At 35.4% G+C, this 21,458-nt stretch overlaps 1 protein-coding gene across 2 annotated transcripts in view; it reads left to right on the forward strand.

Annotated features, from left to right (window-relative positions):
• LOC136043859 (protein bicaudal C-like) overlaps positions 1 to 21,458 on the forward strand; it is a 73,609-nt gene that overhangs the window by 4,224 nt on the left and 47,927 nt on the right. The window contains exons 2-3 of one of the 2 annotated variants that reach the window (XM_065728808.1): positions 10,864 to 11,087; positions 16,640 to 16,795. In XM_065728808.1, the coding sequence (XP_065584880.1) occupies positions 10,896 to 11,087; positions 16,640 to 16,795 (348 nt within the window). In that variant the 5' untranslated portion in view covers positions 10,864 to 10,895. The remainder of the gene's footprint in view (positions 1 to 10,863; positions 11,088 to 16,639; positions 16,796 to 21,458) is intronic. The other variant, XM_065728809.1, reaches the window with a different exon arrangement.

Raw genomic sequence — 21,458 nt, forward strand, 5'->3', positions numbered from 1 at the left:
ATAGTACCTTTAGATTCACCAATCAACATTATTTCCAATACAATGGTCACCGTTGTTACAATGCGCCCCTTCCCATTTGGAGGGAGGGGTATAGTCCTAGGCTATAAGTAAAACCACAAGAAACGCTGTAGTAATACAGTTCTTGCTTGAAAGTTATCATGTATTTGGGTTTCAGTCCATTGTATTTACGTTTTTAAGTAATTTTTAAATCATATTTTTATCTGACTGTTCTCATTCTTTCAGACACAGCATTTACACTGGATTTTAATTAATGGATATTTTTTGGATTTGGTTTGTTTAAGTGGACTTTTTTGGGCTGAATAACTTCATTCCAGCTAATTTATCTACCATGGGTTGTCTCCCCGTGATAGCATAATATATTTAGGCCTGAATATATAATGATTTATAGGTAATAGGCTCGAGATTGTCCGTGCGGGATTTTGACTCATGTTGATATTAAATAAAAAAAAAAAAGTTTATTAAAAGAAAGTAGGGAGCAACATTAAAACTTAAAACGAACAGAAATTACTCCGTATATAAAGGGGGCTTTTCCTCCTCAACGCCTCGCTTATTACGCTAAATTTTGACTCTTTCTTTTAACTCCACTTTTTAAAACAGTAAAACACTTTAGCGTAAAGAGTGGAGCGTTGAGGAGGAAAAGCCCCTTTCATATACGGAGTAAATTCTGTTCGTTTTAAGTTTTAATATCGCTCCTTACTTTCATTTAAAGAACTTGTTTTTTACATTTTTTAAAAACTGGACGTTTTTGAATTAATGCATTTTTTGATATTGGCTCTCTCTGCAAAAATAATTAAAACGAAATTTGCATATTAATTTTTTTTTTGGCTAAATGGCTTTCTCATAGTTTTAATCGGAAGATTTGGAGAAAAAAGAAGCGAAGGAGGAGGCCTAGTTGCCCTCCAATTTTTTGATTACTTAAAAAGGCAACTAGAACTTTTAATTTTTTACGAACATTTTCATTAGTAAAAAATATACGTAACTTACGAATTAACTTACGTAACGAACTTATATATTCGTATGTTTTTATTGCGTATATGAGGGGTCTCATACCTCGTCGATACCTCGCTCTTTACACTAAAGCTTAAATTTTGTCCCAATTCCTTAAGAACGACCCCTGAATCACAAAGGCCGTAGAATAAATAGTTGAAATTACTAAAATACTTTAGCTTAAAGAGCGAGGAATTATGAGGAGGTAAACCCCTCACATGCGTAATAATTTCTGCTCGTTTTGAGTTTTAATTCTGCTCCTCCACTTTCAGTAGAAACAATTTTTCATATTTATTTTTTCATTGTTTTTTTAAATAATGCTAGAAAATTCTGTGCCCCCTTCATTGAAATTCTCTTCCCCCATGAGAAGTTCCTCCATGGAAAGATCTTCCAACGTAACCCCTCTCTCAACACTCCCCCCACAAACCAAAAAATCCTCCTGAAAACGGCTGTACACTTCCCAGTAACCATTACTATATGTAAACACAGGTCAAAGTTTGTAACTTGCAGCCCCTCCCATGGGGACTGTGGGGAGTAAGTCGTCCCCAAAGAAAAAGTTATTAAGTTTTTCGACTATGGTGAATGAAATGGATATCTCAGAATTTTGATCCGGTGACTTTGGTGGAAAAATGAGCAGGTTTAGCTTTCCTTTGAAAGCATAGTTGGCTTTGGGAATCAACAATTTCTTATAGTTTAAGTTTATATGGACGAGAGTGTTGTCAAATTCTGCGAGTTAGTTTTTCTTATTTTCCATTTGTAAAACTACCACAAATCACCATTAATAAGCAAATGAAACCCAAAACGAACAGAGGTACTTGTATGATATTAAATAAAAAAAACTAGTTTTTTTAACTGAAAGAAGGAGCGACATTAAAACTTAAAACGAACAGAAATTACTCCATATATGAAATGGGTTGTCCCCTCCGCAATCTCTCGCTCTTTACGCTAAAGTTCTTAATTGTTTTAAAAAGTAGAATTGTGGCAAAGAGTTAAACTTTAGCGTAAAGAGCGAGGGATTGCGGAGGGGACAACCCATCTCATATACGGAGTAATTTCTCTTCGTTTTAAGTTTTAATGTCGCTCCTTACTTTCAGTTAAAAAAACTAGTTTTTTATTTAATTTCTGAACGTTTTTGAATTAATGCATGTTTGATTTTGGCTCTCCGTACATAAATTATTAAAATGAAATTTGTATGTTAATTCTTTTTTTGGCTAAATATGCTTTCTCTTAGTTTTGAGAAATAAGGGGTGGAGAAGGAGGCCTAGTTGCCCTCCAATTTTTCGGTTACTTAAAAAGGCAACTAGAACTTTTAATTTTTAACGAACGTTTTATTAGTAAACAATATACGTAACTTAAGAATTAACTTACGTAACAAACTTTTATATTTTTATATTTTTGATTATATATATGAGGGGGTTTGTCCCCTCGCTAATACCTCGCTCTTCACACTAAATCTTAAGTTTTGTCCCAATTCTTTAAGAATAACCCCTGAATCAGAAACGCCGTAGAATAAATAGTTGAAATTACTAAAAATACCTTAGCATAAAGAGCGAAGTATTTATCTCCTCCTAAATACCTCGCTCTTTATGAGTAAGTATTTTTAGAACCCTTCATTTGCGGAATTATCTCTTTTCGTTTTAAGTTTTAATGCTACTCCTTACTTTCAATTGAAAAAACTTTTTCATGTTTATATTTTCATTGTTTATTTTTATAGTAATGTTAGAAAATCTTGCGCCCTTTTCATTGAATTTCTCCTCCCCCATGAAATATTCCTCCAAGGAAAGATCCTCCCAAATAGCCCCCTGTCCTCAACCCCACACTCAAACCAAAAAAATACCCCTGAAAACGTCGGTACACTTCCCAATAACCATTACTGTATGAAAGATTGGTCAAAGTTTGTAACTTGCAGCCCCTCCCCCAGGGACTGTGGGGGAGTAAGTCATCGCCAAAGACATAGTTAGGAAAAAATGAGCGTGGGAGGGGGCCTAGGTGCCCTCCAATTTTTTTGGTCAGTTAAAAAGGGCACTAGAACTTTTCACTTCCGTTAGAATAAGCCCTCTTGCAACACTCTAGGACCACTTGGTCGATACGATGACCCCTGGAAAAAAAAAACAAAAAAAAAACAAACAAATAAACACGCACCCGTGATCTGTCTTCTGGCAAAAAATACGAAATTCCACATTTTTGTAGATTGGACCTTGAAATTTTTTCTACAGGGTTCTCTGATACGCTGAATGCGATGGTGTGATTTTCGTTAAGATCCTATGACTTTTAGGGGCGGTTTCCGCTTATTTTCCAAAATAAGGCAAATTTTCTCAGGCTCATAACTTTTGATGACAAAGACTAAATTTGATGAAACTTATACATTTAAAATCAACATAAAAATCCGATTCTTTTGATATATCTTTTAGCATCGAAGTTCCGTTTTTTAGAGTTTCGTTTACTATTGAGCCGGGTCGCTCCTTACTACAGTTCGTTACCACGAACTGTTTGATACCCACTACCGCTCAAGTTGTCCATGCATTGACGCACTGTAAACCGGTCTCTTTCGCTAGTTTCTTTCACCTTAGCTTGAGAATAGACAATGAGAAGTGACAGAATAGATGGAAATATATAGTTTGAGCTATATATTTGCACATCGGGGGGGGGGGTAAATTATTTTGACCGTGTGAAGTCAGAAAACAATTCTTACTTAATAATATGCAGAATAATGTGCCTAACACATTTTGCATGCACACCCATTGTAATTTACCCCCCTTCTCCCTTTTGTGCCAATATATAGCCCAAATTTGTTTCTAAATTATCATATTTTTATCATAATTAGGTACATTTATTATTATTAACCTAACTTCACTTCTTGAGTGGTAGTGGGTACACCATAGAAGTGCCCGAACAGAAATTACAATAGATAGCCTAGTCAAACTCAACACGAGAAAAACTAAAACGAGTAGGGCTGTTAACCCCCATGTCTTCTTAAGACCAGAAAGTAATTTACACTTTACAAAAGAAAAAAAAAATCTAAAATGCATTTTGTTTTCAGTAAAATCCAAACTATGTTCTGGTCTTGAGAAGAAGTGGGGTCGTCAGCCCTACTCATAATAATGTTTGCTCGTTTTGAGTTTGACTCGGTTATTTAGTGTAATTTCTGCTCGTTCTGGGTTTAATTTATTTATTGATGGTGATTTGTGGTAGTTTTAAGCTTTCAAAATTATTTGAACTTATTTCTACTCATTTTTGGCTTAATGGAGCTCTTTACTTTTCTTTGGGGGGGAGATATTTTTCGAGGGGGTATTTTTCGCTTGGGAATTTTCCACGGAGGCTATTTTCAGCGGAAGGGGGGATTTTCCGGGGGGTGTTTTACAGGGGATATTTTCCGGAGGGGGGGGGGGGTAAACGCCGGTTTCTGAAAATCATATATTATGATTATATATCATTATGCATTTTGTACCATCACTTAGTGATTTCATTCGTTATTATGACTAAATAAAAAAAACAAGTTTCTTCACCTGAAAGTAAGCAGAAACATTAAAACTTAAAACGAGCAGAAATCATTACGTATATGAGTGGGTTTGTCTTGTTTATGCTAAAGTTTTTAGTATTTTCAAAAAATCTTCTTGTTGTTCTATTTAAACAACCCTTGTGTTTCAGTATTTGGTCTGAAAGGCTTGGGACAAAAAGTCAAACTTTTGTGTAAGAATCAAGGTATTAAGAAAGGAGCAAACCCCCTCATAAACGTAATAATTTCTGTGCGTTTCAAGTTTTGACTTTTGCTCCTTAATTTCAGTTGAAAAAACTCGTTTTGTAAATTCAATTTCTGATTTTTTTTTTTAATAATGCCAGGAAATCTAGCTCCCCCTCCACTTAAAGATCCTCTAGTCAATTCAGTCAAGGTGAAGATCTGCCCTGGACAATTGCCTTTAACATTTCTATATGTGAAATTGGGTCAGAAAAGAAAAAGTAAGACAAATAAAAAGAATTTAGTAGAGGAATTCTAGCAAATTCACTGTGTAAACTTTCCTCTAAAAAATTCACTTCCCGGAAATTTCCTTCCCCATAAAAATTCTTTCCGTGGAAAATACCCCAGTAAAAAAATTACCCTCCTCTATCCGAACCGAAAAAAATATGCATACTTTCCAATAATAGCGCTATAGCCGACGCAAACAATGACCAAGTTTCATATTGACCTTTCCCCAGGGGTTGTGGGGGGCAAGTTATCTCCAAAGACACAGATATCGGGCCGTTCAACTATCCTGAAAAATAAGCCTATCTCACGATTTTGATCAAAAAACTTTGGTGAAAAAAGGGCGTGGGAGGGGGGTCTAGATGCCCTTCAAACTTTTTGATCACTTCAAAAGGGCTAATTTTTAATTTTCGCTCAAATGAGCCCTTTTCAGATAATTTAGGACCATTGATTTGATACGATCACCTTTGGGGGAAAGAAAAAAAGAATAGAAAAGAAAAAAAAACAACAACAAGTAAACACGGATCCGTGATGTTTCTTTTGGCAAAAATACCAAGTTCCACATTTTTGAAGATGAGAACTTGAAATCTCTGCAGTAGGGCTCTCTAATATGCTGATTTTGACGGTGTGATTTTTATGCACATTTCTTGACTTTTAGGAGGTGTTTCCTCCTTTTTCAAAATCAGGCAAATTTTCTCAGGCTCGTAGCCTTTGATGGATAAAACTAAACTTCATGAATCTTATATATTTGGAATCAGCATAAAAAAAACAATGCTTTTTATATATCTATTGATATCAAATTTTTTAGAGTTTCGGTTACTATTGATCCGCCTTGCACTTTACTCACAGCTTGTTATTACTAACTGCTTTACAACTTGCAGATAGTTCTTAATATAAAAGTTTTTGAAAGGGCGCTCCAGGATTTTATTTTCAGAGGGAAAAGCAATCTCCCAGTAAACAGGGATGATGGTAATAAACTGAGCTCTTACAATTTGGAAGATAAGGAATATATTATTTTCGGGAATCAGAATCAAGGTTTCCCGCAGGGAGGAATCCAGCTGCCCCCTACTACGACCATTTCTGGAAGAAGATAATATATATAAAGAGGGCAAATTATCTGCTTTTAATGTAACCTTTCTTGGAAAAGAGCCACTTTGCAAAGCCTTTGTTCCCCCCCCCCGTTCTCCTTGGAAAAGGTCCCCCCCCACATCGTAGCCAATGTGCCCTTGGTTACGATATTCAACATTTTTTTAATACAAAGATTAAACACCAAACTTATTTAAACTTAAATGTTAACTTTATCTCATTACTTGCTGCAGCGCTAGAAATATTCATCAGCAAAAATATGCAGTTTAAAATAATGAATAGTTAAAATTATTCTGTTGATTGAAAAAATTAAAACTAATTTATTTCATGGCTATTAAAAGGGAGTAAGCAAAGCTAAGTTGTCAGGTTGAAATAAAATGTCGCCAAAATTTCACTGATATGGTATTTTTGCAGTATACATTCATTTACTATTTTTTGTAGTACCATTTTCTTTTTTCACGCATGTACCTTTACCAAGACCTTTATCGTTTTACTTAATGCTACTACTAATAACTCACTGCAGCTCTGAGCCACCTAAGGCCAACACGACTACGCACGCTTCTCCTAAATCTCAACCTATTCAAAGCCTATTTCTTTACAACTTCTTAAGAAACTCCAATTTACCTTTAACCTTTCCTTACATTCTCCCACACCATTCAAGGATGACCTGCTTTTTTTTTGCCCCTAGATGGTTGACAAAGAAGACAATCTTTGGCAATATGTCATCCTTCATTCACAGAACGTGTCCTAATCACCTCAGTATACCTCTCACTATAGCCCTAAAAAACGTGATTGAACCCCATTTCTTGTACAGTTTAGGCTACTGTTTGAAAAACGTTCAGCCAGACGGAGTTCTTCCAAACTTTTTTTTAACTTTGGAGAAAAAACCTGAGCCTTGGCTATTCTACTTATTAAATCTTCAGGACACCCACCGTGTTTACTGACAATATTACATAGTTACGTGAAATTAATTTTACTTGATCAATCTTCTTTTTATTCAACATCTCCTCTTCACCTTCCCTTATTCGCAGTCTTAGCGACTTAACTGTCTTCTTAAAATTATTCTTTAAACCAATTATTGCACCCTTTTCAAAACGCCCAAAAATTCGTTTATTTTGCTAACATTTTCATCTAGGATGCTCAAATAATCGGCATCATCCAAGCGTAGTAGAGTTTTACTTGCCCATTGATTCCGTTTTCTCCCGTAGCCTTTGAATTATTTCACGACTTAAAATTAATTCCAAAGATGAAGCCTGATTTTAGGCTCCCTAGTTCGTCACTTAATAAGTACCATTATCAATTACCATCTATATATCCTATCAACAACTTTTGTATTTTGTCATTTAGTCCTTATTTGAAAGAGTTGGCGTGTTATAACGTTGATAATTGCCACTACCATTTAGCATTTATTTATTTTCCATCAGTACCCTTGTAATTCATCTTTTACCTGCGACAAGGGAGGTTTTCATCTCCACTGTTCACTCATTCTGTAAAGACAATTGCCGTTTACAGTTTACTTATCTTTATCAATAACTTCACCCTTTACAACTTAGCCCTATTTTCAAAGTTACAGCATGTTTAAGTCTTTCTACTTTTCCTTTACTTTTTAGCCCTTCTAGAATCATCTCATAGTTACTTTTATTATTCAACATTTAGCCCTAACTCTGAAGATTACGATGTTTTAGTCTCCTCTTTTTTAAATATATTAAATAAAAAAATATTCAATCGAAAATAAGGGGCAACGTCAAATCTTACGAACAGAACAAACAGAAACTATTCAGTACATGAGGGGCTTGTCCCCTCCTCAATACCTCCCTCTTTATGCAAAATCTTATTAGAAAAAAAGGCCACTTAGTGACCCTTGGGTTATGGCAGTCGTTTTCAAAGAATTAGGACAAAAGTCAAACTTTAGTGTAAAGATTGAGATATTGAGTAGGGGTAAACCCACCTTCATATATGGTGTTGATGTTGTCGTTGATGTTGTCTTAAGTTTTAATGTTGAGCCTTACTTTCAGTTGGAAAGTTGCTCGTTACTTTCTTGTTTTTTAATTAATCTTTTTTGTTTTTTTAAATATTACCAGGAAATCCATTTCCACTTCATGAAAAATTACTTTCCTCTGCCAAAAACTCCTCTAAGTAAAGTTCCTCCCAAGTAAATTATCCCCAGACAATTCCATTACCACTGAAAACTCCCACCAGAAAAGTTCTTGCGGACGATTCTTCCTGCAATATTGTCACTAGAATAATTTTCTTTGAAAAAGACTTAAATTTTTGATCGTTTTTAAAATCTTGTTGGAAATCTCCCTCTCTGCGGAAAAAAATTCCTGGGAATCCTCCCACACCAAGTGGAAAGTTGCTTCCGTTGAAAATTCTCTATGAAGAAATCCTCCCGCTGAATTCCCCGTGTAATATTTCTCCTTTGGAAAATCCCCCCTCTCGACGGAAAAATCTCCCAGACAATTCCAACCCCATTGAAAAGTTTCCCAGGACATACCCACATGTGAAAATGAATCGAGAAAGTAAAGACAAATAAAAATAACTCCGTATAAAAATTCCAGCAATTTCCACCGGTATAAAACTTCCCCTGGAAATTTTACTCCTGGAAACTTCCCTCTACATGGAAAATTTCCCAAGTAAGGTCCCCCCCCCTCAAAAAAAAGAGAAGAAATGCCTGTTTTCCCATAAAAAAATACTACACGTAAACAATGGGCACATTTCGTAACTTATAACCCTTTCCCAACGGCATGCTGGGGGTCTTGTTATCCCAAAAGGCCTAGTTTTTGGGCCTTTCAACTTTGTTGAACAAATTGGCTATCTCAAAATTTTGATCGAACGACTTTGGGGGAAAAGGAGGCGTGGGAAGGGGGCTGAAGGGGGCTGGTTACGCTCTAATCGTTTTGCTCACCTCGGTCGCGTAGGGCACTAGAACTTTTGATTTCCGATCAAATGAGCCGTCTATCCTATCTTCTAGAGCCACTGGTTCGATACAATCACCTTTGGGAAAAACAAGATAAAATAAACACTTATCCGTGATCTTTCTTTCGGCAAAAAAACGGAAAATTCCACATTTTTATATATTGGAGCTTGAAACTTCTACAGAAGACTTTTCTGACACGCTGAGTCTGATGTGCGATTTTCATTAAGACCAAAATACATTTTTGTGATTGTTGCGGGGTAGGGTTGGGATTTCACCCTTTTTTTGAATATTGAGCAATTTTTTTCAGGCGTCTTTTCGGTCACTTTTGACGCTTAGGACACTAGAACTTTTGGTTTCCAATCAAATGAGCCGTCTCCCCAATTTTCTAGAGGTACTGGCTCGATACATTCAACTCTGGAAAAAATAAAATAAAATAAACGCACATTCGTGATCTTTCTTCCCGCAAAAAAAAAAAGAAAAACGCAAAATTCCACATTTTTTTTTATATAGGAGCTTGAAACCTCTTCAAAAGGGTTTTCTGATACGCTGATTCTGATGGTGTGATTTTCGTTAGAACGACAAAACACTTTTTTATTGGGATGGGGGGGGCTATTTCACCCTTTTTTAATAATGGACATTCTTTTCAGGCTCGTAACTTTTGAAAGGGTAACATTAAACTTAATGCATCAGTATATTTGGAATCAGCATGCAATCTGTTTCTTAGAGTTTTGGTTACTATTGAGCCGCGTTGCTCTTTACTTACAGTTCGTTGCCATGAACTGTTTGATTGCCGTTTGCAATTTACATTTTTTTTTCTCAATATGTTCAATACCCACTAAGAACTAATCCAAAAGACGCAGTACTTTTTCTATCTCTGCTCCTTTACCATTTTTAAACAACATTCATTTTTGGTCTTAAGTGAAGCTAGGATTTTTTCCTATGTATGAGGGCACACATCAATCTAGGGGTATGGCGACCAGTCCGATGAGGAAGGGTGCCCTTGAATGTTTAATGTCAAAATCTAGCTTTAAACTTGATTTTAAGGATTTTTCTGGAGAGAAAGGGGGTTAATTTTTCTAAGGAACCCCGCCGTGCCTGATATTCCTATTTACTTACCATATGTATACTTTTACCTTCATCAGTAACTATGTTCAGGTTAGAATTTAGCCTTAGGATTTCAAGGACAATTCAGCATAATGAATTTACTATAATACATTTTCTTTTTTGGGGGGAAGGGTTGTTTCCCCCTTTTTTAAATTGGGCATATTTTCTCATGTTCATAACCTTTTATGGGTAACATTAAACTTAATGAACTTTGTATATTTGGAATCAGCATGCAATCTCTTTGCAGCCTATTTTTTAGACTTTCGGTTACTATTGAGCTGCGTCGTTCCTTACTTGAATCTCTTCTTAGAGTTTTTGCAATTCAGCGTTTTGTAGGGCATAGATTGAAAAAATTATATTCTACGCAAACTACTTATGGGTAAAATTAAACTTAATGAACTTGTATATTTGGAATCAGCATGCAATCTCTTTGCAGCCTATTTTTTAGACTTTCGGTTACTATTGAGCTGCGTCGTTCCTTGCTTGCATCTCTTCTTAGAGTTTTTGCAATTCAGCGTTTTGTAGGGCATAGATTGAAAAATTATATTCTACGAAAACTACTTCTTAATGATAATGTTTTTATTAACACTACCTTAGATAAACATATTGGATTTCGCTTAGACATGTTTAATTTATTTGTATTGTCCATATTTTGTTTTTGTACTTTAGGTAAAATTTGTTTTTTCTTGTCTTTGTGTATTTGTTTTTATTATGTTTAACATTTTGTATCATTTGTTTGCAAGCATTTATTAGTCGGCATGTTATATTTTTGCCCTTTTCTCCTTAGTATTCTGCAGTAAACCAAGTGCATAAACTAATATGGGGCTTATTGGAGACGACACTAATTCCGAGCTGTTTGATCGGGACGATTTTCCTCCAGGAACCGAAGACGCTGAGACTCAGTCAAGGTCAAGGTACCAATTCGAAGATCGTTTTCGTGTGGACCGGCGGAAGTTGGAGTCCATGCTTATGGTGGAAAATGGAAGTGCTGCAGAGAAGTTTTTTAAAAAGGTATTATTGTTTCTTGACAGCAAATGTTCAAAATATATGAATGCGAGTCCTCAATTCAAAATTCCAAGAATATTGCATTCTCTCTAACAGCTGGATTATGCTATAGTAGTGTTAGGGCAGCGTTGCCAACGCTTTGAAATAAACTGTACCAGTTTTCCTACTAAAATTGAACTGAAAAGATTTACTTGTACCATCTTAACAGCAGGGTAAAAATTTGCTGAAATTTTTTAATAAACTAAAACTTGAACAGATATCCAAGTCAGAAAGGAGTAAGTGAAAGCAAAATGCACCAAAAAATTTTATTGTACCAAAAAATTTCCAAATATAACGCATTGTACTGTGATCTCCAAATTGAATAAAAAAAATGAAACAATTGCACTTTTTTGGCAACACTGGCTGTAGGTAGAAATTTAAAAAAGGTATGATCTCCTTTTTATGAGCTTTTAAGTTATAAGATCATTCCTGGATTTGACAATGTTGATACCAAGTCAAAACCGGATTTTCTACCAGTTTTATTGATAAACATTTATCCGTGATTCTTTTTGGGAGGGGTGGGAGCTACCAAGGAATGCTTGTCATGGAGAGATTACCAAAACAATTGCAAAGAAGGGGCTTGACTCTTATGGACTTTACCTAACAATCTCAAATAAGGTTTTTTACCTCCATTTTTAAAACCGTTTACGAGCAGAAGAAATATATTTTAGTTTTAGAAGAAATAGTCTTTTTATCTGCATTTTGTGACCAATTTACCAGTATGAGAAATGTTCTGTGGAAGGGGGGTGCAGCTGGGTACCCCTTGAACCCCTGGATACAGCCCCGGGTGTGTTATCAGTCTGGAGGTAGAAAACCAGCTCCAGGCATAGTGGTACGAATCGCGAACGGAGCGAAAATCTTCAATAGTATCTTAACTTAGTGGAATAAGCTGATATTACAGGCGTTTAGGGCGCCCATTGCATTTATCAGTAAAGCCCTAGTTTTTTCTCTATATATTTCTCTAGTTTTTTCTCTATATATTTCTCTAGTTTTTTCTCTATATATTTCTCTAGTTTTTTCTCTATATATTTTTCTCTATATTTCTCTGTATAATAAATCTGTTAAAATCTTCCTTCATGAGTATTAAATCGTATATAAGCCGTTCATAATCGTTCCCACCAAATGGAGGATTTACAGTGAAGATCTTTCTATTACCGTAAGTAATTGTATATTGGATGCAAATTCGTAAATTGCAATTTTATGAATAGAAAAAAAAATCTTGCCGTTCATGGGGCTGGAACATACGGTGATTAGCAAAACCTTCTACTGAAATACCTAGATAACAAGGAAATTGTGTCATTATATCTGTCATTGTCTTTGTTGTTCAAGGCCTGTTGTTCACTGCCTTTGTTGTATAAGCCGCTCATATTGCGATCTTTTTTCTTTCTGATATCAGTTAAATATGTTTGAACTGTAATTTTTCTGTTCAGTAAGACATAAAGAAGAAGACTAATAATATGTCCACCAAAGTCGAGCGGCTCTGATCAACTTCTTCCCATAGAAGAATATTCTTTTCATAGAATTAAATATAAAAAAACAAGTTTTTTTAACTGCAAGTAAGGAACGACATTACAACTTAAAACGAACAGAAATTATTCCCTATATGAAAGGGGTTCTCCCCTCCTCAACGCCTCGCTCTTTACGCTAAAGTTTGACTCTTTGTCACAACTCTATTTTTTCAAATAATAAAAAAGCTTTTTCAAAAAATAAAACAACTCAATAAAATGATTGTTATAATTGCTCAAATACAGCAGTAAATTAGATAATTTCTAACATTTATAAAGCCAAAAATTACTAAGAGACTATTAGATTTACCGGAATTCCAAGTTTTCCACAATTTTAAAGATATATCTTTTTTAACAGGAAAACTGTGGGGGGGGGGAAAGACCACACTGCCTTTCCATAACAAACAAATACAAAGTAGAAACAATAGGGAAAATCTTTTCAAGACAGTGGAAATCAGTTCTGTGAATATTTCGGCCCTATGTCCAAGGGCCGTCTTCAGCACAATACGAGAACGAGAGAGAAAATATGTATATATAAATAAACTTACATTAAATTGCGAGAATTAAAACTACTGATATTTTTTAAAAACTCTTTTAAAAACAGCCCTAGCATCCTTACTTCAACGAAGTTCAACCAGGACTCAGTCCTTGTTGTCACAGTCACTGTCTTGAAAAGATTTTCCCTATTGTTTCTACTTTGTATTTGTTTGTATATATATATATATATATATATATATATATATATATATATATATATATATATATATATATATATATATATATATATATATATATATATATATATATATATATATATATATATACCCCGCGATGAAAATAACCCCCCCAGAAAATACCCCCCTGAAAATACCTCACCGAAGGGTACCCCTCATCCTGTGGAAAATAGCCCCCTCCCCCCGGTAAATACCACCTGGAAAATACCTCTCGTGGAAAATAAGGCTTTTCAAATTCAAGAATTTTATTTGAGTTTTTGTTTTCTTTAGTCGGGAGAAGGAATTTTGGTATTTGTGTATTATTAAATTTGGTATACGCCGATCACTCAAGTTTACACGGTGTAAAACTCGAGAACAAATCAGTTTCTTTGTTAGTTTCTTTCAGCTTAGACCGAGACAAGACAAAGACAAGTGACAGAATAGATGGGAAATGTATAATTTGGGCTATATATTTGCACGTAAGTCGGGGGAGGGGGGTAAATTATTTCGACAGTTCTAAGTCAAAAAACAATTCATCCTTCATAATATGCAGAATAATGGTACCTAACACGTTTTACATGCAGACCCGATGTACTTCACCCCCCTCCATAATATGTAAATATATAGCCCAATTTCTTTTCTAAAGTAACCAAGAAACTAACAAAGAAGCCGGTTTGTTCTCGAGTTTTACACATTGTAAACTTGAGCGAGTGGCGTATAATACACAAGTACCGGATTTTTTTATGGAGAGGGAACTGGATTTTCCCGGTATTATTTAAAAAGATCAGAGATTAAATTAAACAAAAAACAAATTTTCAAGTGAAAGTAAGGAGCAACATCAACACTTAAAACAAACAGAAATGATCACGTATATGAACGGAGTTGCCCCCTCCACAAGACCTTGCTCTTTGTTCTAAAGTTCTGACTTTTTGTCCTCATTCTTTAACTACGATTAAATAAGAAAAAACAAGTTTTTTTTAACTGAAAGTAAGGAGCGACATTAAAACTTAAAACGAACAGAAATTACTTCGTATATGAAAGGGGCTGCTTCCTCATCAACGTCCCGCTCTTTACGCTAAAGTTTGGCTCTTTCTCTCAATTCTACTTTTTAAAACAGTAAAAAACTTTAGCGTAAAGAGCGGGACGTTGATTTTATTTAATTTCTGAACGTTTTTGAATCAATGCATGTTTTGATTTTGGCTCTCCGCAGAGGAATAATTAAATCCAAATTTGCATTTTTTTTTTTTTTTTTTTTTTTTTTTTTTTTTGGCTAAATGGCTTTCTCATAGTTTTGATCGAATGATTTTGAGAAAAAGAGGAGTGGGGGAGGAAGCCTAGTTGCCCTCCGATTTTTTGAATTAAAAAAAAACTAGAACTTTTAATTTTTTGCGAATGTTTTTATTAGTAAAAGATATACGCAACTTATAAATTAGCTTACGTAACGAACTTTTGTATTCTCATGTTTTTATTACATATATGAGGAGGTTCACCCCCTCGTCAGTACCTCGCTCTTTACACTAAAGCTTAAATTTTGTCCCAATTCATTAAGAACGACCCCTGAATAAAAAAAGCTGTAGAATAAATAGTTGAAATTACTAAAAATACTTTAGCGTAAAGAGCGAAGTATTAGGAGGAGGTGAGCCCCTCATATGCGTAATAATTTCTGTTCGTTTTAAGTTTTAATGCTGCTTCTTACTTCAAGTTGAAAAAACTTTTTCATATCTATTTTTTCATTGTGTTTTCTTTTAAATAATGCTAGAAAGTCCTGCGCTCCCTTCATGAAAATTTTCTTCCCCATGACAAATTCCTCGATGGAAAGTTCCCCAAATATATCCCCCAACATACCTCCCTCTTCTCAACCCCTCCCCCAACCAAAAAATCCCCCTGAAAACGTCTGTACACTTCCCAATAACCATTACTATTTGTAAGCACTGGTCAAAGTTTGTAACTTGTAGCCCGTCCTATGGGAACTGTGGGTAAGTAAGTCCTTCCCAAAGACATAGTTATAAGGTTTTTCGACTACGCTGAGTAAAATGGCTATCTCAGAATTTTGATCCGTTGACTTTGGGAAAATAATTAGCGTGGGAGGGGGCCTAGGTGCCCTCCAATTTTTTTGTCACTTAAAAAGGGCACTAGAACTTTTTATTTCCGTTAGAATGAGCCATCTTGCAACATTCTAGGACAACTGGATCGATACGATCACCCCTGGAAAAAAAACAGCAAACAAACAAATAAACACGCATCCGTGATCTGCCTTCTGGCAAAAAATACAAAATTCCACATTTTTGTAGATAGGAGCTTGAAACTTCTACAATAGGGTTCTCTGATACGCTGAATCTGATGGTGTGATTTTCGTTAAGATTCTATGACTCGTAACTTTTGATGGGTACGACTAAACATGATGAAACTTATATATTTAAAATCAGCATTAAAATGCAATTCTTTTGATGTAGCTATTGGTATCAAAATTCCATTTTTTAGAGTTTCGGTTACTATTGAGCCGGGTCGCTCCTTACTACAGTTCGTTAACACTAACTGTTTGATTCCTGAAACACAATGGCTGTTTAATTAGAACAATAAGCTTTTTTTTAAATTCTAAAAAAAAAACTGTAGGGCAAAGAGTGAGGCCTTGACGAGAAGACATTCCCTCTCATATACGTAATAATTTCTGTTCGTTTTAAGGTTTGATGTTGCTCCTTACTTTCAGTTGGAAAACTTGTATACTTTTAATAAAATACTTACAGATAGTATTTGTTAAAAAAAAAAACACTTGTTTCGTATGTTCCTCATAAGCAAATACTATCTGTAAGTAATTAAATACAAAAACAACAAGTTCACCTAACAAGTGCACAGCGTAAACTTGAGGGAGTGGCGGATAATACACAAGTAGACAAATTCCTTCTCCCTATGGAAAAATGAAAGAACAAAATTCCGAGGGGGTATTTTCCGAGGGGGATTTTTGGGTTGTATTTTCCGCGAGGGGTTGTATGTTCCTAGGGTGGGGGCATTTTCTTGGGGATATTTTCCGTTGACAGGGTATTTTCTGTGGGGGTATTTTCCGGCGGGTTATTTTCCTGAGGTGAAGCCTAGAGCCCCGCAGATGCATGACGCATGGAGATCGTGCTGAAGCGTTTCATTCGCTTTCTGCATTATGCTGTATATTAGGCCTTTGGCCAGAACTTACTCCTAGGTTCGGAAATGTCAAGGCGCCAGCGGATTCCGTTTCCGTGGGTATTTATCTCAATTCTGTTGTGCCCTTTTTTTCTTTCCGTGTAAAGAGTATTTTGTTTTTGGATTACAGATTATGGATGAGACTCATACTTTTATATCTTATCCGATAAAGCTGCCGATCAATGGACCCAGGTGCAAAAAGGATCCGCAAGTGCGAGTCTGTGGAACAGAAGATGAAGACGTTAGACTGGCAAGAGACAGAATACTCGAAGTTCTAGACCCCAAGGTATTTAGTTTTGTAATAAAAGAAAATTGAGCATTAGATACGATGCAGCCTGTATTCATTGTTGCAAACGGGCATTGGCTCCAGTTCTTGATAATGGGTGTTCGGATGGGGGGAAGCAAGTATTTTTGTTTATTTACAAAGTGAAAAATGATTTTCTGCAGAAATTGGGGCGGGGGAAGTATTTTTGTTAATGGAAATACTTAAAAGGGTGCCCTAGAAAGATATAGTTAGGGATAGGGGCAATCCCCCGCCCAAATAGCACTCCTACAAACGTTTAGTTCTAGTAAAAAGATGATGTCACTACATGTGCTTTTGTTTATCTTATTCTTTGGATGCTTTTCTAGAAATATGTACTGGATAATCGTATTTTATTCACGAATTATACTCTAGAGTGACCCAAAAGACCTCAAATGAAAAACTGAAGAATTGCGACCTGGTTATCTCGCTCTTTTGCTCCCCTTTTGATTAGGACAAGAACCACTCATCCATTTTCCCTTAAATTCTGAATATTTTCTTAATAACTTTTTTCTTCTAGCCCAAGGCTTCCTAGTATTTTAATCACTGACATATAAAGCGGTTATTTGATAAAGCATAACAGGGACAACGGACTTCAACAGGACTTCACAATGACTAAGTGGGACTTTGACACTGTTTTACTTTTGGTCTAAAAATGTAAACTGTCTTATTGGTGAATTATTTTTAGATGAATAATCATGGGCTACTAAACATTCTAAAGTTAAGTAGCTTTTGTTAAGGAATGGAGATTTGAAACTGCTATATCCTTCCGAAAAAGGAAAATACCTGGACAAACAACCATTATCATGGCTGCCGCAATGGCTGCAACTTCGTGCAGAGTTTTAACCACGGCCAATAGTAACTAAAAGTCTAAAAATGCTTTTTCTCGTGCGAACCATTTCTCAATAAAATCTTGCTCAGAAATGATAATTGCTAAGTGGATTCAATTGACTAATAATTAGTCTGTAGTTATAAGAACACGTTTTTGATCATTTCGAAAACGAGCCTAAAACCGCTCAAACATGACACAAATTGAAATAACTTGTACAGTCTGAGAATTGCCATGGTCAAAAATATAATTTTTCGGATTATCACCCGTCCCGATGTTGATATCGAGGAAACTGCTTTTTCACGTCAGTTGCAGGGGCATGTCTCCATTTTTCTCTCGGCATTGAAATGGGTACTTTTTCGTACCGTCAAACAGTTCGTGGTAACGAACTGTAAGAAGCGACCCGGCTCAATAGTTACCGAAACTCTCAAAAATAGAATTTTCATACCAATAGTTACATCAAAAGAATCGCATTTTAATGCTGATTTTAAATATATAAGTTTCATCAAGATCAGTTATACCCATCAAAAGTTACGAGCCTGAGAAAATGTGCCTCATTTCAGAAAATAGGGGGAAACACCCCTAAAAGTCATACAATCTAAAGAAAAATCACACCATCAGATTCAGCGTATCAGAGAACCTTATTGTAGAAGTTTCAAGCTCCTATCTAGAAAAATGTGGAAATTCACATTTTTTGCCAGAAGACAGATCAGGGATGCGTGTTTATTTGTTTTTTTGTTTGTTTGTTTGTTTTTTTGTTGTTTTTTTCCAGGGGTGATCGTATCGACTGAGTGGTACTAGGATGTCGCGAGAGGGCTCATTTTAATGGAAATTAAAAGTTCTAGTGCCCTCTTTAAGTGACAAAAAACTGGAGGGCACCTAGCCCCCCTCCCACGCTCATTTTTCCCAAAAGTCACCGGATCAAAATTCTGAGATAGCCGTTTTATTCACCATAGTCGAAAAACCTAATAAGTATGTCTTTAGGGACGACTTACTCCCCCGCAGTCCCCGTGGGAGGGGCTGCATGTTACAAACTTTGACCTGTGTTTAAATATAGTAATGGTTACTGGGAAGTGTACAGACGTTTTCAGGGGTATTTTTTTGTTTAGGGGGAATTTGAAGGGGGGTTACGTGGGAGGATATTTCCATGGAAAAACTTGTCATGGGGGAAGAGAATTTCAAAGCATTATTTGAAAAAAAACAATGAAAAAATAAATATGAAAAGTTTTTTCTACTGAAAGTAAGGAGCAGCATTAAAACTTAAAACAAACAAAAATTAAGAGGGGTTTACCTCCTCGTTATACCTCACTCTCTACACTAATGTATTTTTAGTAATTTCAACTACTTATTCTACGACCTTTGTGATTCAGAGGTCATTCTTAAGGAATTGGGACACAAATTTAAGCTTTAGGGTAAAGAGCGAAGTATCGACGAGGGTTGAACCCCCTCATACACGCAATAAAAATATACGAATATAGAAGTTCACTACGTAAATTACTTTGTAAGTCACTTATATTTTTTACCAATGAAAACGTTTGTAAAAAATTAAAAGTTCTAGTTGCTTTTTTAAGTAATCAAAAAATTGGAAGGCAACTAGGCCTCCTCCTTCGCTCTTTTTTCTCAAAATCTTCCAATTTATTGCAATTAATTAATATGCAGATTTCGTTTTAATTATTTATGTGCGGAGAGCCAAGATCAATACATGCATTAATTCAAAAACGTCCAGAAATTAAATAAAAAAACAAGTTTTTTTAAATGAAAGTAATTACCCCGTATATGAAAGGGGCTTTTCCTCCTCAGCGGCCCGCTCTTTACGCTAAAGTTTCTTACTATTTTAAAAATAGAGTTAAGAGAAAGAGTCAAACTTTAGCGTTAAGAGCGGGCCGTTGAGGAGGAAAAGCCCCTTTCACATATGGAGTAATTTCTTTTCGTTTTAAGTTTTAATGTCGCTCCTTACTTTCATTTAAAAAAAACTTGTTTTTTTTTTTATTTAATATCTACTGGAGACAGCTAGGAAACATCAAAATTTTCTAAATGTTTTTCTTGATGAGCACTTTTGCATTTCGCCCCACACCAACACTTAGTTGAAAGAAAAATAAAAAGTGCACCATTAGACTCTCAAATGATGTGATGTAAAATCGAAATAAAAAGTTCACCATTAGATTCTCAAATAATATGATGTGAAATCGAAATCAAAAGTGCACCATTAAATTCTCAAATGATATGACGTAAAATCGAAATAATCCTGTTGATTATATACTTACCGCCCCTAATCTTGAATTCAAAGATTATTGTATTCTTGCATGGATAGCACTGATGTTTCCCCTTTTTTTTCTAGTGCTTGTTGACAAATGGGAATCTTAAAGCAGTAGCTAATGGGTAAATCAATTTGCTGGTTTCTTAGAAATATCTTAAGGGATGGGCTAGTGGAATATGCAGAATTCTTTTCCTAGCTTATGATATTTTTTTTCAATTTCCTGCGTGATTTGAATTGCTAGCCTAAAATTTTGTTTGTTAACAGTAGACCGATTGTTCCCACGACTAAGAAAAATTTCTTATTTAACATTGCTTGGTAGCCTTTTGGTGGCGAAAGAAAGGTTGTAATTTTTGCTTCTACACACACATCCCACATAAACATAACAACGAAACAAACACAAAGTAGAAACAATAGGGAATTTCTTTTTTTTTCCAAGACAGTGGAATTCAATTCAGTGGATATTTCGGCCCTATGTCCAAGGGCCGTCTTCAGCACAACACGAGAAGTATAAATATAAATGTCTCCAATTATCGGAATAACACACCATTACACCATGATTCTAAGCAAGAAGAAGCAACTGATTTCAAAGGGTGGCAATATAAATGCCTCTAATTCTTGGAATGATGCAGTGTTACATTCTGCTGCTGAGGAAGGAACAGTTGCTGTTTGCAAGCTGCTGGTGCCAGTTAAACTGTTCACTTGGAGCAAGGGCGTTGTGCAAGAGCGGAATTTAGAGCGGAGTTTAGAGCGGAATTTAATTGATCCTCTGCTTCGTGGATAATTTATGTCCTATATTGAGAGAAGATGTTTAGAAGGAAATTTGTCCACTCTCCTGGGAGTCTAATTACAGACTACCTCCAGTAAGGAACTAACCTGCCAAATCATTAAAACCTTACCTTCTTTATTTAGAACTACGTATGATTTTCCCCTTATTGGTAGACGAATATACAAAGATTCTTCCATCGAAAGCTGATTATAAATGTTAGTGCCACTAGTGCCACTAGTTAGTGGCACTAACTAGGGGGCGGTTTTTGTAGCTATGTAATAGTACCCTCAAAAGCTCTAATACATTGAATTTGATCTGCCGGGATTTGATTAGAAAAGATACAAGCGGTATTCAAATATGTTATAATTTTGAAGGTTTAAATATTCCAAAACTTTTGAAAGATTTCTTAATATATGAGGAGGAACTTTGAATTTGGTTTAAAAAAAAACATCTGTGCAGAAAAACGAAAAGGTAGGGTCTCAGGTCCTCCTGAAAATAAAAAAAATAAAAATATCGTAAGACTGAAAAAAAGTTCAGATAAGTAGCCGTTCTCCTATTTGTAACAAATACCGCTTATCTTAAGTTCTGTGTGAAACTAATCTTATTTAGGGACCTTTTAGTTTTTAGATAAATGCAAGAAAAAAGTGCTTATCAAGTGAACATAGGCAAAAGTTAAGTAAAAGGTAGGGAGGGGGGCTGCTATGACATCTTTGATAATGACGATTCCAATAGTGAACTTTATGTCTTGTCACACCGCCAATTTGAGGGTTTTAAGGCTCTCCTAAATATTAACTAG

Source organism: Artemia franciscana, chromosome 2 (genome assembly GCF_032884065.1).
Source record: "Artemia franciscana chromosome 2, ASM3288406v1, whole genome shotgun sequence".
Lineage (NCBI taxonomy): Eukaryota > Metazoa > Arthropoda > Branchiopoda > Anostraca > Artemiidae > Artemia > Artemia franciscana.